Source organism: Oenanthe melanoleuca, chromosome 7, assembly GCF_029582105.1.
Source record: "Oenanthe melanoleuca isolate GR-GAL-2019-014 chromosome 7, OMel1.0, whole genome shotgun sequence".
NCBI lineage: Eukaryota > Metazoa > Chordata > Aves > Passeriformes > Muscicapidae > Oenanthe > Oenanthe melanoleuca.
This window is the reverse complement of record NC_079341.1, coordinates 5,347,017-5,365,399: the sequence shown is the minus strand read 5'-3', so window position 1 is coordinate 5,365,399 and position 18,383 is coordinate 5,347,017. Positions and strand designations below refer to the sequence as shown.

General features: G+C 38.6%; 1 protein-coding gene across 1 annotated transcript; it reads right to left on the bottom strand.

Annotated features, from left to right (window-relative positions):
- Positions 1 to 784: 784 nt before the first annotated feature.
- Positions 785 to 6,910, bottom strand: DUSP19 (dual specificity phosphatase 19). The gene is made up of 4 exons (XM_056496556.1): positions 6,487 to 6,910; positions 6,360 to 6,406; positions 4,943 to 5,095; positions 785 to 1,540 (listed from the first exon to the last, which is right to left on the bottom strand). The coding sequence occupies exons 1-4, from the start codon at positions 6,704 to 6,706 to the stop codon at positions 1,319 to 1,321; spliced, it is 642 nt and encodes a 213-aa protein (XP_056352531.1). The 5' UTR covers positions 6,707 to 6,910; the 3' UTR covers positions 785 to 1,318.
- Between the last annotated feature and the right edge of the window lie 11,473 nt (positions 6,911 to 18,383).

Sequence of the window (18,383 nt, the reverse complement as noted above, 5' to 3'; positions counted from 1 at the left end):
ATTAAAGTTTACCATAGAATCACGGAACGGGCTGGCTTGGAAGAGATCTTGCAGCTCATCCAGCCCCTGCCAAGGGCAGGGACACTTTCCGCTATCCCAGGTTGCTCCAAGCCCTGTCCAGCCTGACCTTGGACACTTCCAGGGATCCAGGGCTTCACCACCCTCAGTGTAAATAATCTAATCTCAACTATTCTCCTTCTTTGATTCTTTGAACCCATTCCCCCTTGTCCTGTCACTACACGTTCTTGAGCATCAGCAATTCATACTGAGAGCTGGTGGTTCAAACACAATAGTGTGGTACCAGAATGCCAAACTTGAAACCAAACCCTTAAAATCACTTTGGCACACAATTTATCCAAACACAGTGTTGTCTTTATTTTGTTGCATATTAATAAATCATTAAGAGCTGGCATGAAGGCCACAAAAATACTGTTAAAAACTTGTAGAGTTTTTTTTTTTTTTAAGCATGACATATTAAGACAGTAATTTCACCCTGAGATCTCTCAGGAGGGTCAAAATTATCAAAACTACAGACCCTATGTCTGTTCTTTACATATGATGTGGAATGGAGTGAGGTGACAGCACGTGAGAACCAGATGTGAAGAAAAGACAGTAGCATGGCAGAGATGGTTCATTATCAATGTTTTTTGTGTCTCTACTGAAATGATTTACAGGGAAAAAAAGCCCTGCTAGTTCCAAGGCTGGACTCATCATGTCAGTAGTGCAAATCAAATCACTACTAGATGAGACACAATATAAATACATGAAGCATTAAAACATCCTGTACATTTTGAGCATCCTCAAAAGACCATTGTTTTAATTTCCAAAAAAATTAATGGCTGGCTAGTCCACAAAATTCAATGGTATCATCTGTAGTTGCAATACAATTTAAAAATCCAGTATCAAGGTACTTCATTATATGAATGTTTTGTTATCTAAATTTTACAACCAACTAGGAATGCACAGATTTGGAAGGAAAGCAACTTATCTCAGTTATTTTACTTCCTTTCTCTATTGCTTGCATTTTCTGATGGTTCAGTAAGAAACCATCATTCTATTGTCTCCTAATATTTCAAGGAAAATGGAGCTGTATCTTTTTATTAGTGCTCTGGTTTTAGGCAAAACTTCTCTGAAGTCAGTACAACACCATTTGGCCTTTTGATGACATGCTGGAAAAAAACAGGGTCAAAGGAGGGTAAGAAAAAATATATAAAGACTTGAAAATGCACATGTAAAAGGGGATTTCAAAATGACAGATCAAAGTACATCCAACAGTTCCTGTGTAGTCAAAAGAGGTTATTTCACTTCTCCCTTTGGATCAGTCATGACTGTTTATGCTTCCATTTGCCTTTGCAATCTGTTCTTGGTACTTGTGAAGCTGCTCCATGAAGCCAGGATTTGGACAAGCTGCAGGCCTGGCATTTTTCACCAGGGAAAAGGCTCTGGCAAAGCTCAGTCTTTCTGAATTCATGAGAAAACCGATGACTACAGCTGCTGCACGGGAGACTCCTGCATTACAGTGAACAAGCACCACGCCATCCTCCAAGAAAGAAATTTGGGATATTCATTAGGTAGGTGACAAGTGTAAGAAACTTTATATATAAAATTCTTTTAAGACTTATTGAAAGCTCCTTGCTGAGCTCAAAGCAAATATTTATACATATAAGTGAGTCCAAACACAGATATAAGCATAGTATAAATATGAAATTAAGTATTTTTCTACCCCAAATGCTCTATTATTACCAGATAATAAATTGTCAAACCTAATTCATACTGTAGTACTAAAACACATCCTCTTTCTCTCTTCCAGCAGGCCATTCATGTAAAAACCAAATCACAGACACCTGGGATCCTAAAGTATCTGGTCCAATTGGGTGCCAGTTTTGAAATAGATTTTATTTGCAATATGGAAAGAGATTTGACAGTATCTTGTTAAAGGTTAAAAACATAGCAAGGAAGCCAACAGCTAGGCAGAGAGGCAGATTTTAGAACATCTTGTAGTTCCAGCAGGGAATCTTGTGTACTCTGCAGGGAAGATTCTGGATAACAGGGATCATGCACGGGAACAGAAAAATTAGAAAAAATACCATGTGATTTGCAACAGATCTTTTCCTTCCCATCACACCTCTGGTACAACTAATGGCCCTTCACTGGGAGCTGGGGTGCAAAATCCAAATCTACTCAAAATTCACAAATTCTTCTTCTGGGGTTTGAATTCAACCCCAGAATTTTGAATTCAATGGCTTATCCTGAATTATATATAAAATTAATGGGTTTTATCCTACTTAAACATTTCCCACACAACCTTTGAGACATCTGAGTAGCTCTTTTTACACACTGGAAGTTTTGTTAAGAAATAACAAACCCAAATTAACTCAAAGACAACTAGACAATCTAACATTTCTTAAGCAATGTTTGCAAGGCCCAGGCTAAGTGATGTTGTCATGTTTGTATGTCAGATTATGACTTGGAAAAGCCTCAGTCCAAACTGTCTGCCAAATGCCCCTTTCACACAAAAAGAAACCATTAAACCCCCAGCACTTCCACATTCTGAATGAAAATACTGAAACATGACATGATGTGCTCAGATACTTGAGGCTAAACAAAACTGTTCTAGTTATAAACAGCCTGTTCTGTCTGCCCTTAACAGGCACAAGTTACTTAATGGGAATTTTACCCACATACAAAAAGGTCCTTTAAGCACCAGGGTTCCTTTCCAGGAACTTGACAGTTTATGTTACAGATTACAATTATCTGGTATTTTAATAGACACACAGACCAAAAAATGGTTCCTGCTCCAATAATCTTCCAGTTTAAATAACAAGACAAAGAAGTATGAAATGGAGTATTATTATCCTTGTTGGAGAAATTCCAAGCAGAAGCACTGAGGGTAAATAATATGCATTGGAAGCAATTTTTCTTTTCCTTTGCAGAGTTCATGCTTTATTTCCCTCTTTCATGTTTTCATGTATCTTTTTAAATAACTAGTTTGTTTTACACTACCAAAAATTATATAGTGATACCCACGAATCCTGAAAATTATTGAACATTAATGAATCTGGGCCATAATATTAAATCAACTATAATACTGAAAATATTTATCTTTCCTTGCTAAAGCCCATTGTTTACAATTCATACAAAAATGAATCTGGCATGTCATTCTTAACTAATTTTGTATCAGCTATGAATACAGAATAAAAGTGAGAAACAGACTGCAAACAGGAAATTAATCTCTATTTACCAAGAACTTCTTGCTCTAATCCTGATACCCTAAGTTTTCCTGCCCAGAAATGGTCTGTGAACTTGCAAGAATCATGTAAGATTCAAGACCAAATTGTGGGGGTTTTTTAAATTTTTATGGAGAGAGAAATAAAATCACCTTCCACCAGCAGAAAAGGTGATTATACAATAGTTGTATACAGTGAGCAAAAAGCCTTATCAAGGAAAGAAGTTTAAATGAGGCATAAAGTTTTCAGTGAAGTTGAAGGCTAATGTAATTCCTTATGGATTCATTTTACTTTGCAATGAAATGGAGGCTTTTTCCTTAGGAAAGGCAGGGGGAGCAGTAAGGAGCGATGGTCATGAATAAGCAAAGATTTTCTCTTTGGACACAAAAGATTTCAGAAGTTTTATTATTAGCTATTAAACATGTGAAAAAGTATCCCTCATTCATAGTATTATGACTTGATATGGGTCACTGAACATGTCATGGAAAACCTGCCTGCCAAGCTGGAGCCTAGAAGAAAAGCTGAGCTCTGATCAGTATCAGAATTTGTACCATGATGTCTAGAGACTTGAGCCATGACAGTTTTAGAAACATGAATCCTTTTACAAGTACCCAGCTGGCAATGGCTCACAGAGCAGTGCAGGCTTCACTAGCATCCTCAAATTCACAGGGTCTCATACTTCCTTCATGGAGCTAACCATGTTCTAGAAATAATTTCTCATATATCATATTCTCTCACCAGTGAACATCTTTTCCTCCCCCATTTTAGGAGATGAAACAGTAGTATCTCTCTGATTACTTAAACAGAAGATAACTTCATGACACAATTTATCATAAGCTCTTTTAACACTATTTAGACAAAGCAAATAAAGTAATTCAAACCACCTAGAGATCTGTCTCTGTATACCACTATCATGTGCTTTTTGAACTGATCCTAGAAAACAGCTATTCCACCAATTACCTTCTCTTTCATCCACCTCTTCCATCAGAAAACTACAAATGTTGTTGTAAAAGTTTTCCTGTAAACTCCTTAACCTACAAAATAGTAACTGAGATATAAACACAAGGGGCAGAAAGCAAAATTGTGCAGTTGTGAATGGCAACTCTCTTTTAGAAATCAACTGGAAACTGTAATTAGAAACCTTGAAAAGGTAATTTAGTGACAATACGTTATCACATAACTTATAAATTATAAATGAGAGAAGGAAAGAACACTGTGACACAAAGAAAACTGGGGCAAGATCATCTCTTATCCCAATCTACATTAACAATGAACCTGATGGATATGGTAGAATAACATGCAATAATGTTTGGTTGGTGAGTTATAGTTTAGATACCAAAACAACAGTTGCTGTAAATTATACAGTAAGCCTGAATTTAACAGCTCTGAGTTGGGCATGTTGCTGGCCACAGGTAACTCTGCCAAGCAACCCCAGAAGGGTTTTTCAGCCTATTTTCTATGTCACATCCTTATAGGATTTTGTGAGCAGTTAAATCACTTTTGGCTCCAAGACTACTAACACATTTTCTGATATTCTTGATATGTATGTGGATTCATAGCATCTCCTTTCTATTTAAAATTTTAAAAGACAATGGCAAAACTATTCATTTTGTACCATATCTTCTTTTAACAAAAGAAGCTGCTTTAGTTCTTAAGTAGTGTTATAAATAATCTAAGCAGGATAACTACTAACATTAATTATGGATATACCATACCTGGATCTTGGCCTTCTCAATAAACTCAAAACATTCAGGGAAATAGGAGGTAATATCAGTTTCTGGGAGGTCCAGAATGGAAATGGTTTTGTATACAAAGTCATTGAGGAAGGCATTTTGGACTCCATATGCCACATTTAGAACGTGAGTGACCTGAGTCAAAAAAAATAAAAGAAAAAAAAAGGAAACGGCATTTTCTGAAGATAGCAAGCAAAACAAGCAGTAACAAAGGTAAATTAATCTTTAGACATACACAAACTCTACCTTACACTGATGTAATGTTCAGTTTTACATACATATGTTGTCTATGGTATGCTTTTCTCCAAACAAAGTTTCAAAGTGTGCTAAAACATACTGAGATAAACGTCAGGGTTTTTCTGAGAGGAAATTAAAAGATCAGTGCTCAAACACAGACTAAAAAAATGGATTTTCAACAGAAAAGGGAGTTTTCATCACATAGTTGGAAAATAAAAGAGAAAGCAATAGGAATGAGAGCACAGACTACCCAACAATCACTCAAATTTTCAAGCCTGCTCTAACCACAATCTTAACATTCCTTCTGGTTAGTTACTAGAAACATTTGCTGAAGCAGAAGGATTTCAGGGTAAACCACACCTGTTCTTGGCAGGTGACACCACCTCTAGCCTCCTGCCATTTCTGCTCTGTCCAGGCTACAGGCAGGTTGTGGGTTATTTAAAGTTACAGTAAAGTGACATTTAGATGGCACCAGATGCCAACCTGGAGTATGGCCTGTCCTGCAGAACCACCACTGTCCAAAGGCCTTATCACCCCATTACTGCACCCGAGAAGAGTAAAAAGACAAAATTTTGGGACAGACTTAGAGAAGCTGCTTTGTTTTTCTAGTTTCATCAATCCACATAAGGCAAGGGGGAATGGTGATGCTTAGTGTCTGAAGTGGAAATGCATGTGGCAGCGTTGGAATCTGTTCCATTAAACAACTCTAAACAATCATCACTCTTGCAGGGAAGCAACATTCTTTTCAGTGGTACCTAGCAATGGGATGAGGAGCAATTGCCAAGAAGTTTCACCTCAGCACGAGAAGAACTTCTTTAGATGGAGGGTTCCAAGCACAGGAACAGGTGCCCAGGAGAGTCTCCCTGTCTGGAGACATTCCAAACCCACCTGGACACATTCCTGTGTCACGTGCTCTGGGTGACCCTGCCTTGGACTAGATAATCTCCAGAAGTCCCTTGGAAGATTCTGGGATTCTCTGAAAGCATTTCAGCTTCTCGTGAAGCCAACAGAAACCCATCCACCTGCAAACGGAGCAGCCTTTTCAAAATGCAAGTGGGATACAGTTTTCCTCCAGATTCGCTATTTTAGGATTTTTTAATTCACGGGAGAAACGCGGTGCGCGCATTACGCGGGATACATCAGTACGTGGGTGTAACGCTACCTTATGTTTTCTCATCGTCTCCAGGTCGTGAGCAGCATCCTGCGACCCTGGGGAGAGACACAGAGCGTTGCTGCGCTGAGCCCCTGCCCGTGCTGCCCGGCCCCTGTCCGTGCCCAGCCGCACTCACCCAGCAGCAGCCAGGGCTTCACCACTCCGACCTGCAGGTCCGCGCTGAGATCCTGCACGAAGCCGCCGCCGGGCGCCGCCTCCTCCTCCTCCTCCATGTGCAGGCAGGCGCCGCGCCACGTCTCGATGATCCTGCGGCCGCTCAGCGTGGTCACTCGGGTGCGCTGCTTGCGCAGGTTGGCCCTGGAGAAGCTGCGGATCTCCTGGGCGAGGGAGTGCATGGCGCCAGTGCCGGCACCGCTCCGCTCCGCTCCGTTCCGCTCCGGCCGCCGGTGACGCTGCCCCGGGGCGGTGCTCGGCACGCAGCGCCCTCCCCGCACCGCCCTGCCGTGACTAAAGCAGCCTGTAAACGGAAAAGCTCTCTTCCCAGGCCTGGCTGACTCTAACTGGAACCTGCTTGTCAGAAAACATTGTAAAGAGCTATATGGAAAATGTTAGAATTAAATATATTGGGGTTTTTCTCCTCCAGAGTCCTTTGATTAATGACCAAAGACTAAACAAAATCAGCTTCTTACGTTTACCAGAAAAAAGGGAGCCAAAGTGAGGCTGCTTCCCCCTTATTCCCAAACGACTTAATGTCTATGTTTTCATGTATTCTCTGTAGTGTACCGTTTGTAATGTTCCACAGCTGGTACATAGTGACAGAATCCCAGCGTGGTTTGGGTTGGAAGATTGTCTCGTTCCAACCCCCCTGCCATGTGCATGGACACCTTCCATTCTCCACTTTCCTGGCTTCCAGTGCTTCCAGAGATGGGAAATCTACAGTTTCTCTGGGCAACCTGTTCCAGTGCCTTACCACCCCCTCCATGGTGGTGAAGGAAGATTTCTGTAAGGAATTTCTTTCAGATGTCTATTTCCCCTTTTTCATTTTGAACCAGTTCTTTCTTGTCCTATCACTGAGGTTCCCAATAAAGAATCCCTCTTCCTTGTAGGTCCCTTCAGATAATGAAAGCCTACATAAGTATGTGAAATGTTTGTGAAGTGAGGTGATGATACTGCTAACCTAAATTCTGCCAGAAATACATTTCAATTTGCTAACAATCCTCTGTGCTGCCTTATAGAATAAGGACATATTACTACAGTACTTCTCCTCTTGTGATATTCCTCAAATTTACGCTGGAGGGATCCTCCTGATAGTTCCCCAGAAGGCAGACCAAAGGCAACTTAGTTCCATGTAAAGAGGTCTACAAATGCCTTGGCAATTTGAGAAACAGCAAATGCTGTTAGGAACTGCAAGAGCATTAATTATTTCCTGGAATGCCACAGGCAGTTTTCTAACAGGAACGAGACACAAAAACAAGGTAATCTGAAAAAGGCAGAATATCCCACACACTATCTGCAGAAGCTGGAGTCTAAACTAAGATAAAATCAAAGATGATGTTTAGTGTAGAAAGAGGAACAGAGATTTGGGTTGGATCAGAGGTTAGGATGACAAAGGTACCTTGAAGTTCAAGTAAGAGCTTTTGTAACATTCTGCATGGTAGATATGTGGCCTCTCTGGAAGTGGATGTGGAATATTTAGGTTTTTTTTGTTTTTGTTCCCCGTTGCTACAGGTGGACTATGCTTCATAGCAGTTAACTTAAAAACAATAATGATGCACAAATTGATTGATTTGGTTTTGGTTGAGGCCCTATCAGTTATTTTGATGAAGTTGATCAGAGAGGAAGCAATGGAGAGCTTTAGGTCTGTGGCCCAAGCCAGCAATTACATAGAATTTCATGGCTGTTTTCAGGCTGCATTGTTAGCTACCTCTCTGAAAGTCAAGGATATTAGGGTATCTTGAAAGGGTTAAAAGCATTGTGCCTAGGCACACTTGGGCAAGAATTCTACATTGGAACCATATAGGAGCTAGATGAAACTTGGCAAGAAACAGGGAACAAAAATTGCAAAAAGTGAAGAACGAAGCTTGCTAAAACCAGTGAGGAAGTGGCTGAAACAGCTAACAGGAGGCTGTGGATGCCTGGAGGAGAAAGGTGAAAAGGGCACGGTGATGGAGACATCCAGCCTTCATCAGGGGACCACCGAGGAAGACGTGGAGCCTTCCTCAGTGCCACCAGCAGGGTGCACTGAGCCTGCGCTTCGTGTATGCTAATGACAATGGTGAGTTTTAATAAATAATTTGCATAACCACGCCTTATCTAAGGAAAACAATGAATATGCATGAAATGTAGCCATATATTGTAATTTCTGTGTGCCTGGGTGTGCAATGTTAGGAGGAGAGATCCCTGTGCACCTGGCGCGCTGAACAAAGCAAATATCCGCTTCTTGGACTTTGTCTTGGAAATGTCTCCTGGCCAGGCTTGGGGTAATTCAGCCTCGTGTCAGGAAATTTGCAAGATTTGCTTGCATCCTCCCCTTGGAGTAATCAGGTGCTTTGTAGCCAACTTCTGTCCTGTGCGAGTATGAGGTGTGCTGTGTAAGCATTTGCAAGACTAAGACGAATCTGTAAGACACTCAGAATTAAACTTAATAATACGTCTAGGTGTTGTTCCTTGATTTTAGAGGAGGAAGATGCAGTGGGTGAGGATGCAGAAAGGCAGCTGACTGCGAAGGAATGGATTCATTTTTCTCCCAGGGATTTGGTCCTTGTTATAACTGCCTGAAACGCCAGGGGTCCCTACTGGACAAAAAAAAAAAAAAAAAAAAAAAAAAAATCTGTGCGGCTCTTTTCTCTCTGAAATCCAAACCCACTGCAGATGTTTATATGCAGAATTATTATCTTATTATTTAGTGTGTCCATTCATATCATAAACATTAGATATAGCTTCAATATTCATAAACACTACTTATAAAGCAGGCATTTCCATTATGATGTCAAGTTGTTAATACTGTCCATTAGAGGACTGAAGAGAAGATAATAATGAATTAGAGTTTAGAACTGGGATTTCAGTTCACAGATGATTACCTGTATTCCTCTTGATGCTTTGCTGAGAGTAGAAGACTTCTCTAAAGGCGTGGCAGGAGCTGGATGCTTTCTCTACTTCCTTGACTGAATGTATTTATGGTATTTCTGGATCTTCAGGTTTTGAATAAGCTACATATCAATGCAAATGCAGTAGTTTTAAGTAATTTTTAATGTTATGATTCTTCTGTTTTGTCTGTCAAGAAATTCAGCAGAACCTGTTCTATGGGTATAAACTAAGAAATGTGTACTGTAATTACTAATTATTATAAAAAGCAGATTGTACATATTTAAAGAGCTCATATGGCAGTACATCATCTCTCTGCTGTATCTATTTCCTTCCACTATTATTTTTGGTCTAGGTACTGCCTGTACTTATTGATGCAAAAGAGCTGGCTTCTATGAGAAAAGTGATAACCAGACATTCCAGATAGCTGACTTTGAAAAATCAGCTCTCTGAAAAATGCATGTCAGGGGATTGAGCTAGATTGTAAAATGCACTGAAAATTGACAGTTGATTCTTAGGTTGGTAATTTAACTGAAGTGGGGAACTGAACCCTAATTAGTACTTACATCACATTTCAAACTGCATTTACCAGATGACTTTGAGGAATAAGAGAAATGGGGGAGCAAATCAAATTATTGTCAGCTAAAATCTAACTCTAATAATGCCTCTGCTTCATACTCTGTTCCTTGGTTGAAAATAACAGAGAAGTTGAAAATAACTCTGTGCACCAGTTGGTGACTGGATGACTGTGAATCATGACTGTAGTGTGGTGATGAGAAATGCAAGTGTGACAGTGAAATGCATGAGGAGGTAATTAAAACAGAGAGAGGGAAGTAACAATGCCATTGTGTGAAGTTCTAATAAGACTTTTTGGAAGTGCATTGTGCCATGTAGGGATGAGGGTATTCAGGAAAGTTGATCTCATACTTGAAACAGTGCAAAGAATAGTTTAAAGCTTAAATTGCGCTGCATATGTCAGACTTTCATCAAAGCACTCTGTGGCACATGGACTTTTTGGGACAGGCAGCTCCTGTCCATGATGGCTTGGGAGGAAGTAGCTATTTCACCACCACTTGTGCCAAAACACATATAAACACTTCTGAGAGTACTTGCTTCATTTGTTCCAGGATGCTCTCTCCTACCAGCCTGGAGGTCCTGGAGCAGAGTCTTAGTTTCAGCTTTGCAAAATTCTCAAGACATGATGCCTGCTCCTGCTGGCTCTTCCCTTTCTGAAGCAGTTAGGAATCACAAGCTCAGGATCATTCACACCCTGAGCAAAAAGGCAAGGTAGTATATGGAAGGGTGGCTGGAGTATGACATGCTTCCTTTTCCCTTCATTGCCTTTCTGTGCTCCATGCCTTTTCCTTCATGTAGAGAGGTTTTGGCTGAGAGACAACCACTCCTTTATTCTCATCAGTTTGTTTTCATCCTTTAGACTTGCCAATATCTGGTAGGGAAGGAATATTCTGGACGAAAACTAGAGTCTCAGCAATGCTGATGGAGATTGATTGGTCCTCTTTTCCTGGTTGTGTACCTTTGTCCCACATCCTGAATGAAGATGCAGATATTAACTCCTTTGCTCTCATGTCCAGTAACATGCCTGGAAAATCTATTGTAAGTGGAATCCTGACTGGAAAGTGAGATTTCAAAAAGCTACTGAAGTGCAGACAAAATCTTGAAATTTTATTTCATGAAGAAGAATGAATTTATAGCAAGTCTTCTTCCAGAACTTAATATAATGAAGAGTGAAAAGTCCACAAGGATTCTCAGTTTTGTGTACTGAATTCATTGCTGAGGTGAACTGTGCAGGCCTAAGAAATTTTAAGTCTGCCTATTATTGTGGGTTTTGTGGGTTTTTCCTAGGATGGCAGGAATAAGGGGTGAAAGCAGGGACAGATTAAGTATATAGCATTTTAAATGTGTTGCTGTAGTAGTTGGACTAAATGGGAAGCAGGACCATGCTGAAGGCTGTGTACACAAAGCTAACAGGGCATTCCTGCACAACGTGCTGCAGTTACACATACTGTGACCTGGTTGTTAGTGAGCCAAGCTTTTCCAGAAGGTGTTAGTTTGTTCTGAATTTCTGGATCTGCCAGGCTGTAACACATTGGAAGTGCTAGACCCCATTGGCTAAACAAAGTGCAAGTTACTTTTGTGTGGGAATAGGGTGAAGCCAGAGGTGGTGGGAATCATCTGTATGTATTTTTGTACTTTGTTTCTTCTTAAGTGTGGTACTCATGTACTGCTGCAGAGTGTTTTCCACTGTAAGGATAGAAGTATATATCCTAAACACCTATTTATATCTCCTCTCTTCCTATATTCCTTTGGCATACAAATCAAAGCATCCATTAAAGCCATGCTGCTAATGTATGCTGCACCATTCTTGACCAGCTTTATCCATGCAGTGTGTTAGGTATGGACAGATGATGCATCTTGGTCAAGCCCAGAAACAGAGTCAGTTCCTCAACTCTTTGGAGTTTGGGGGACTGAGTTGGTGATCTAACTCTGATAAGGTGCAATATGGAAGCCCAGTCCAGACTGCTAAAGACTGCAAACAGAGGCCCAATGTTTGCTTCTAATAATATTATTAAGTCTGTGAACCTTCTTCAAACACTGCCTTTTATCCCTAGCCTGAAGGGTAGACAGCTACTCTTTGTTTAATATTTTATTTCAAGCAGCATAGTTTGCTGGTTTTTATAAAGTTATCCTGAGCCAGTGGTGTTTCCACTGGCATATCTTCTCATGTTGCTGTGGAGAAATCTCCCCAGAAGCAAAGTTCTGCCCATGACCAAAGGCCTGGCCCTACAAACACCAGGGCATTCCTCTCTGCTCTCACCACACTTTGTGAGCAATCCATATAAATGAGCAGATTCACTGATCTAAAGATGTGTGTTTTTATAGTGTGTCAGGGATTGTGCTTAATGAAGAGCATTGAGGAACAGGGTAGAATGCAAAGCTGAAATATTTAGTAGCCAAGGGGGACTTGGTAGGAGGAAGATCTGGAAACTCGTGGCTATATTACATGAGTAGGATCTGAATTCCACTCCCATTTGTGCCCAGGTTTCTGTTCTCTAGGTGGACTTGAACTTGCTTCTCTGCAATCATTTGTTAGCAAAGGTAGAAAAAGATATATAGACACACACATACACATACACACACACACACATATATATATATATATATAAATTGTTCATGTAGCTTGCTGTAAAACCAAGTATGTCAGCTCAGCAGTAGTTAGGCAAAGTTAATCAGGTAAAGGAACAATATCAAGAACTACAAGAATTTTTAAGCAAAAATGCACATGTATGAAGTACCTTCCATCCAGGCTGGCTGCTCTGCAAAGAAATGATGAGTAACCACGCACAATTAGCACAGACCACCAGGGACCAGGGCAGTTTTTCTCCACCACTTGTGTGTTATTTCCTTTTAAATACTTACCTTCACTTCAGAAAAACCAACCTAAGAGAAGTTAACCTTGCAGTAAAACCTGAAAAACCCTGTAAGGGTCAGGACTCTCAAAAAGAAAGAAAATCTGAGCTCCTCTTTCGGGGATGCTGTTAACATAAGTGAATTTCTGTAATGCTTTCAAGTCCTTTGAAACATGAAATAGGGTTTTCTTTCTCTATTCTAGGTGGCAGATGTGAAGTAAAAGGCTATGATTTTTCAGTGGTTATTGTGACTGCTCTTAATTTGTTGGGGTTTTTTGTCAGAATACTCAAATTTCCATTTTGTACTTCAGCTTTTAACAGTGTACTGTAAAAATGCAATTAATCTGTTTCACAACCTTTCTGTTTCTCTACAGGTTTGTTTCAGTGGTCATTCAAAGACAGGAGAACTACTTAAAAAGAGTCCACAAAATTTTCTCTTGCTGTGAACACCAAGCCAACAGCTTCAAAAATTAATCAAAGAAGGTAAAAAAAAAATTTTACTTCAGAGTTTTTGTAGCATCTCATGTATAACTTTTGTTCATGTTTAGCTTCCACAGGAATAATAAAGTATTAATGTTACCATTTGTACCAGGAAGCATAGCAAGGGGTTTTTTTGTTTCACTGAGTTCAGGTAGGAAAGCATTGTAGTCAGGATCATAAACCAGTAAATACAGTAGGAAAATTATTTTATAAATTAGTGTAGTTAGGCATGTAAGTAGTACCTGCTCTTACTGTTCATCATGAAGAGATGCCTTCTATTATTAGGGTGAAGGTGATAACTTTCCTTTTTCCCTCAAAATATTGAGGCAGGACATGATCTATGTTATTTCTTTAAATTCCTGTATATAAGATACAGTTAAGCTAAGTGAGCTTTTGCTACAGGATCCTACAAGTGGACTTGATGGGCTTTTAATCTGCCCAGGTTCTTGGGTTTTTATTTTCCTTCTGGTCAAGTGAATAATAAAAATTAGTAAGATCAGCCTGATAAAGTTAAAAAATTCCATAAAATCATATTTAACTTACATAAATCCCTGACTCCAGAGGCTATCTGTGAACTAGAAGAGAATGCAAATTGCAGGTGATAGAATAAAGCAAACTTGTAAATAGCGTTGGTGGGAAAAAAACTGTTTGTAATGAGATATTATATGTGTCAGCAAAGAAAATGGTACTTCTGGGATATTATTTTTGCTGTGAGGACTGAGACAGATGCATCAACATTTGCAGGATAGTTGAAAGTATTTGAAAACCAGGGCTTCAGAAGAAAGAAAATCAGTAACTTAAATGAAAGACATTTCTAGAAACAGAGGTGACATCCTGGAATACACCCACAGAGGCACAATCAGAAAAAAAAAAAAAAAGGTTTTTTTTTAATGGTATACTCCAGAGTCAAAGAATGACCCAGATTGACCTAAACTGTCTCTTAATTCTTTTTATTTCTCTTTAATTCTTTTCTTTTTTTCTTCAATAATGAGACAAAGTGAAAGGTCAGTGGGTTTTTAATTATGTTTTCTCTTTGGGTGTTTCAGTAAAAAATGTACAGAAGCATTTGCTTGAACTCAAAAGGTGTTCCAAAACTCACCTTACTTTATCATTACTTTAAAAGTAGCCAAAAGTTTCCATTCTGATTGCCTATTAAAGTAATTGATTCATTATTTTATTATTTTTATATTAAATTAATTTCTATCTGTAAACCATAAATGAAGTTCAGGATGATGTAGCCACCAGAAATGTATATCATTTAGACTTAAACTAATAGTAGAAAACTAGATTTTGATGTCATTATGAATAGATTTTATGTAGCTAATTTACTGTCTTGTTAATATCTTAATTAGGAAGATTTCTTTCCTTTGGGACTATCTTGTAAAAACAAGTAATTTCTTCCCTTTCCATCCCACATTTTTAACCACAATTTCAAAATCACCAAAAGCTCACTTAAGAACAGTCCTCAAGTGTTGAAGATTTTCATTCAAGTTTGATTGACAGGACAAATGTCCTACCAAAAAGGCCATCTAGTGTTTGGAATACCAGTCAATGACTCTTTGTCAGCAGCACTGAGTGTTCTTGGCTTCATCTTAATATTAAAACTTCACAATTTTTCATAAGATGTAATGGCTGTTTTCTGTCCAACTCTAAACAACGAGCTTCATTAATTGAAGCAGATGAAATCTCTGATTCTACTTTGCTAATGGCATTCCTTGTTAATTCCTTGTTAATTCAGCAAGTTAAACAAGAGACTATTTTTGACATGAACACTATGAAGGGAAAAGATTTTTCTGGAATAGACATTATTTTTTTGTGTGAGTAATGCTTGAGCATTAACAATTTCATTATCAACATCAAAGGGAAAACAAGCCAAAACAAACCTGGAAGATATATATAGTGAATTATACCTATAAGCCAAACTTTTTCAACCATGTTAAAAGGTATTTATGGTATTAACATCCTTAAAAAAATTAAAATTAAAAACCCCTAAACTTTACAACAACAACTTCAACAACAACAAAACCCTAAACATTTTATCACTTAGGAAATGTTTGTGGAAAGTTCTACATGCAGTAGAACTAATCTGTGTAAGGAAATCCACTAGTAATGATTGGTATAGATCTTCTGATTAATGGTTCTATTGCTTGTTAGAAATCCTTAAAATTGTGTTTTCATTATTTCACATTCTGCTTTATAACTCTTAACAGTATTGCTTAAGTTGGAAAAACAAATTTTAAATACACAAAACACAAGTTGTTGGACTCATCTATACAAGGAAATTCTTTGATATCTAGTCCTATTTTTCAGCAAAGGAAGCCATGGGCTGTTTACCTAGAGAGCAAATCATTAGGAAATAAGTACTTTCAAAGTACTCATGCTTCCTGTAGGAAAATTACTGTACAGATCTCACCAAAAGCAAAATTGTCTGCATTTTATTTCAAAGAAGAACTCAAACTAGGCTATTTAAACAGCTAAAGTTAAGATGCAGATTCCTCCCATATGTTTTTTTTTTTTTTTTTTATTGATGTGTTTGATGGCCACACATAATTCTTTATTGTGGCAATTTTAGTAACCACTGAAACTTCAGTTCTTAGCTACAGTTATTTGAAGTAGAAGCACTTCTTAGTGTTCCCAGCCTTATCCTGTCCTACCTTTCTTCCCACACAGGGTTTCACAAGCATATTGGGATAGGCTTTTGTCATATATTCTATCTCTGGTCTAAGTTGTATATTTCTGTGCTGGGTAAAACAACTGGGCTTTTTATACCCTCAAAAAATTCATATTTCTTTGTCAAATGGAAGAAAACATTACAGATAGAAATGTGGAAGATAACTGTAGTGGTTTTTCAATCTTTTCCCCAGTTTGAGAATCTTTACCCCAGGTGTGAGAATTTGGATGTCATTCTTCTCCACTATCTTGCTTTTTGACACACATTTTATCTGCAAAAATCTACCACTGCACTGTTCTGTCACATATAAACCTCTAACTTTTAAAGATCCCCACTGACTGGTAAATGTGATTCCTAGAAACAGTGGGAGAAACCCCTTCATTCTTTGGATATTCCTTGATTCAAATCTTCCTCCCTTAAGTGCAAGATAAGTTTAAGGCATGGGTTTTTTTTTCTTTTTAAGTCTTTGCTGGATCCACTGGGTTCTCCTGAGAGAAGGAGAGAGGAAGGGAGAAGACAAAGTGACATCTAATAGGTTATTTTTGTACATTTACAACTATAGCTACTTGTGCTACCCCATTTATCTAGGACAGAAGTGTAACACAGGCTGAATAAAGTAGATCAGAGCACTGAGTTTGTACCTGCCTGCCCAAAAAGATAGTTTAACTTGTAGGCCCAAGTAGAAGCCCTATAGTTTTCCTATTTGCTGAAACATCATAATTGGGCTTTCCATCTGTATTCTAGCATCTCTTAACAACATTTTGAATACATCCCAGTTTTAAAGAAGTCAGAGGTTATTCTTTGAAAATTTGTGGTTTATTCTAGTCAGTGGGCAGTTAGCATAGCCTAGCTCATCTTTGTGACAAGTATTTGAAGGTCATTAAGCATTCTTTTGATATTTAGTGGCCTTATTTTGGAGACATTTTAGTGGACATTTTGGAGATCACTGTTGGGTGATTTTAACTGTTCAGCCTGTAGAGAAACCGTGATTAAAATGCCCTTTCTAATCCAGGTGGCCTCATAATCCAGCCTCTTTCTGATTTCAGTATTTGCCAGGAGATTTTTAAAACTGGCTACATAATGCCTGCTTAGAGAGCTAATTTAAGGTCTACAACTGTATCCATTAATTTAGCTGTGTAGTTAATTCTGACAGCTCTCCTAAACTTTGTTTCACAGCCAGTGGGAAAAGTCTAATCCATTTTCTCAATGGTTTCTGCATGAGGTAATTGTAATTCTAACTCTGAAACTGAACAACTGGATCCTGATTCCTCTTCTGCTCTAAAAGTAAGAAGTGCCTCAGGATGGAACAGGCCAAATCTTAGCCCACCAATGCCTCTAAGCTCGTTCTGTTTAGCCATGCTGATACCTCACAAGTATCAAAACTAATTCCTTCTTGCAGTCCCAGACTTCTATAGCCAGCAGGCTGACATTTGCTTAGCCAGTTAAGCATCATGGGTTAGTCATGGAGCTGGGACACAGTGAGAAACCTGGCTCTCAAATCTTGGTAACAGCCTGCTTCTCTACTGATCCATACTCATTTCCATAGTGTTGGGCTAGTAATCCTGGAGCAGAGTTGTCATACTTGTCCCTCCAGTATGAGCAGGAGTGCTTGTGCATTCTGAAGCTGGCAGGAGTCTGCACTTCATGAAATAGTATCTGCTATGGTATTCAACATCTGTTTCAAAATGACTCTGCACACCTCTTTTATGTTCTCCCTCTACCACATTTTTGTTTTTTTTTAAAGTTCAGAGTTTGTATCTCTGAGTGACTGCTGTGTTCACATACAACCTCATCTAGAAGCATGCCCACACACACATAATTTAACAGGGACCTGGCACATGTATGAGCTTGCACTTTAATGGGAGAACAGATTAAATAATGCCCAAATGTGTTTAAAGGAAGGAAAGAAGAGAACCTGCTAAGTTACAATCATGCTGGCTTTATGATGAATTAAAAAATGAAAAAGGTTTGGATTCATTAAAAAAATTATAGATTGAAATATAATGAGTCTGTCAGCTTGGTTTAGTGAGAATGATAGGCCCTTTGAACCTGTTGCTTCTTTACATAAAGATACATGTCTGATAAAGGCAATTGTGTTTTTCAATGCTATTTATGTTTTTAGGGTCTCTCAACAATATTATAGCCTTTGTATGGTAAACTATTCAGCTTGTGTGTCTTTACAAGCAAGTTCAATAATGTAATAAATACTTATATTTTATTAAAAAATAAATACTAACACATGACCAAATAATTTGGGTTATGGTGACCACTTAAAAATTCTGGTTTATTAAAATTAGTTTGTCTTCCTGTTCTAAATTTTTTCTACCTGAAAAGGAAATATTGGACAAGACAAGCCTGTAAAAAATCTTGGCACTATTTACAATAAAAAAACCCAAAACAACTTTAATA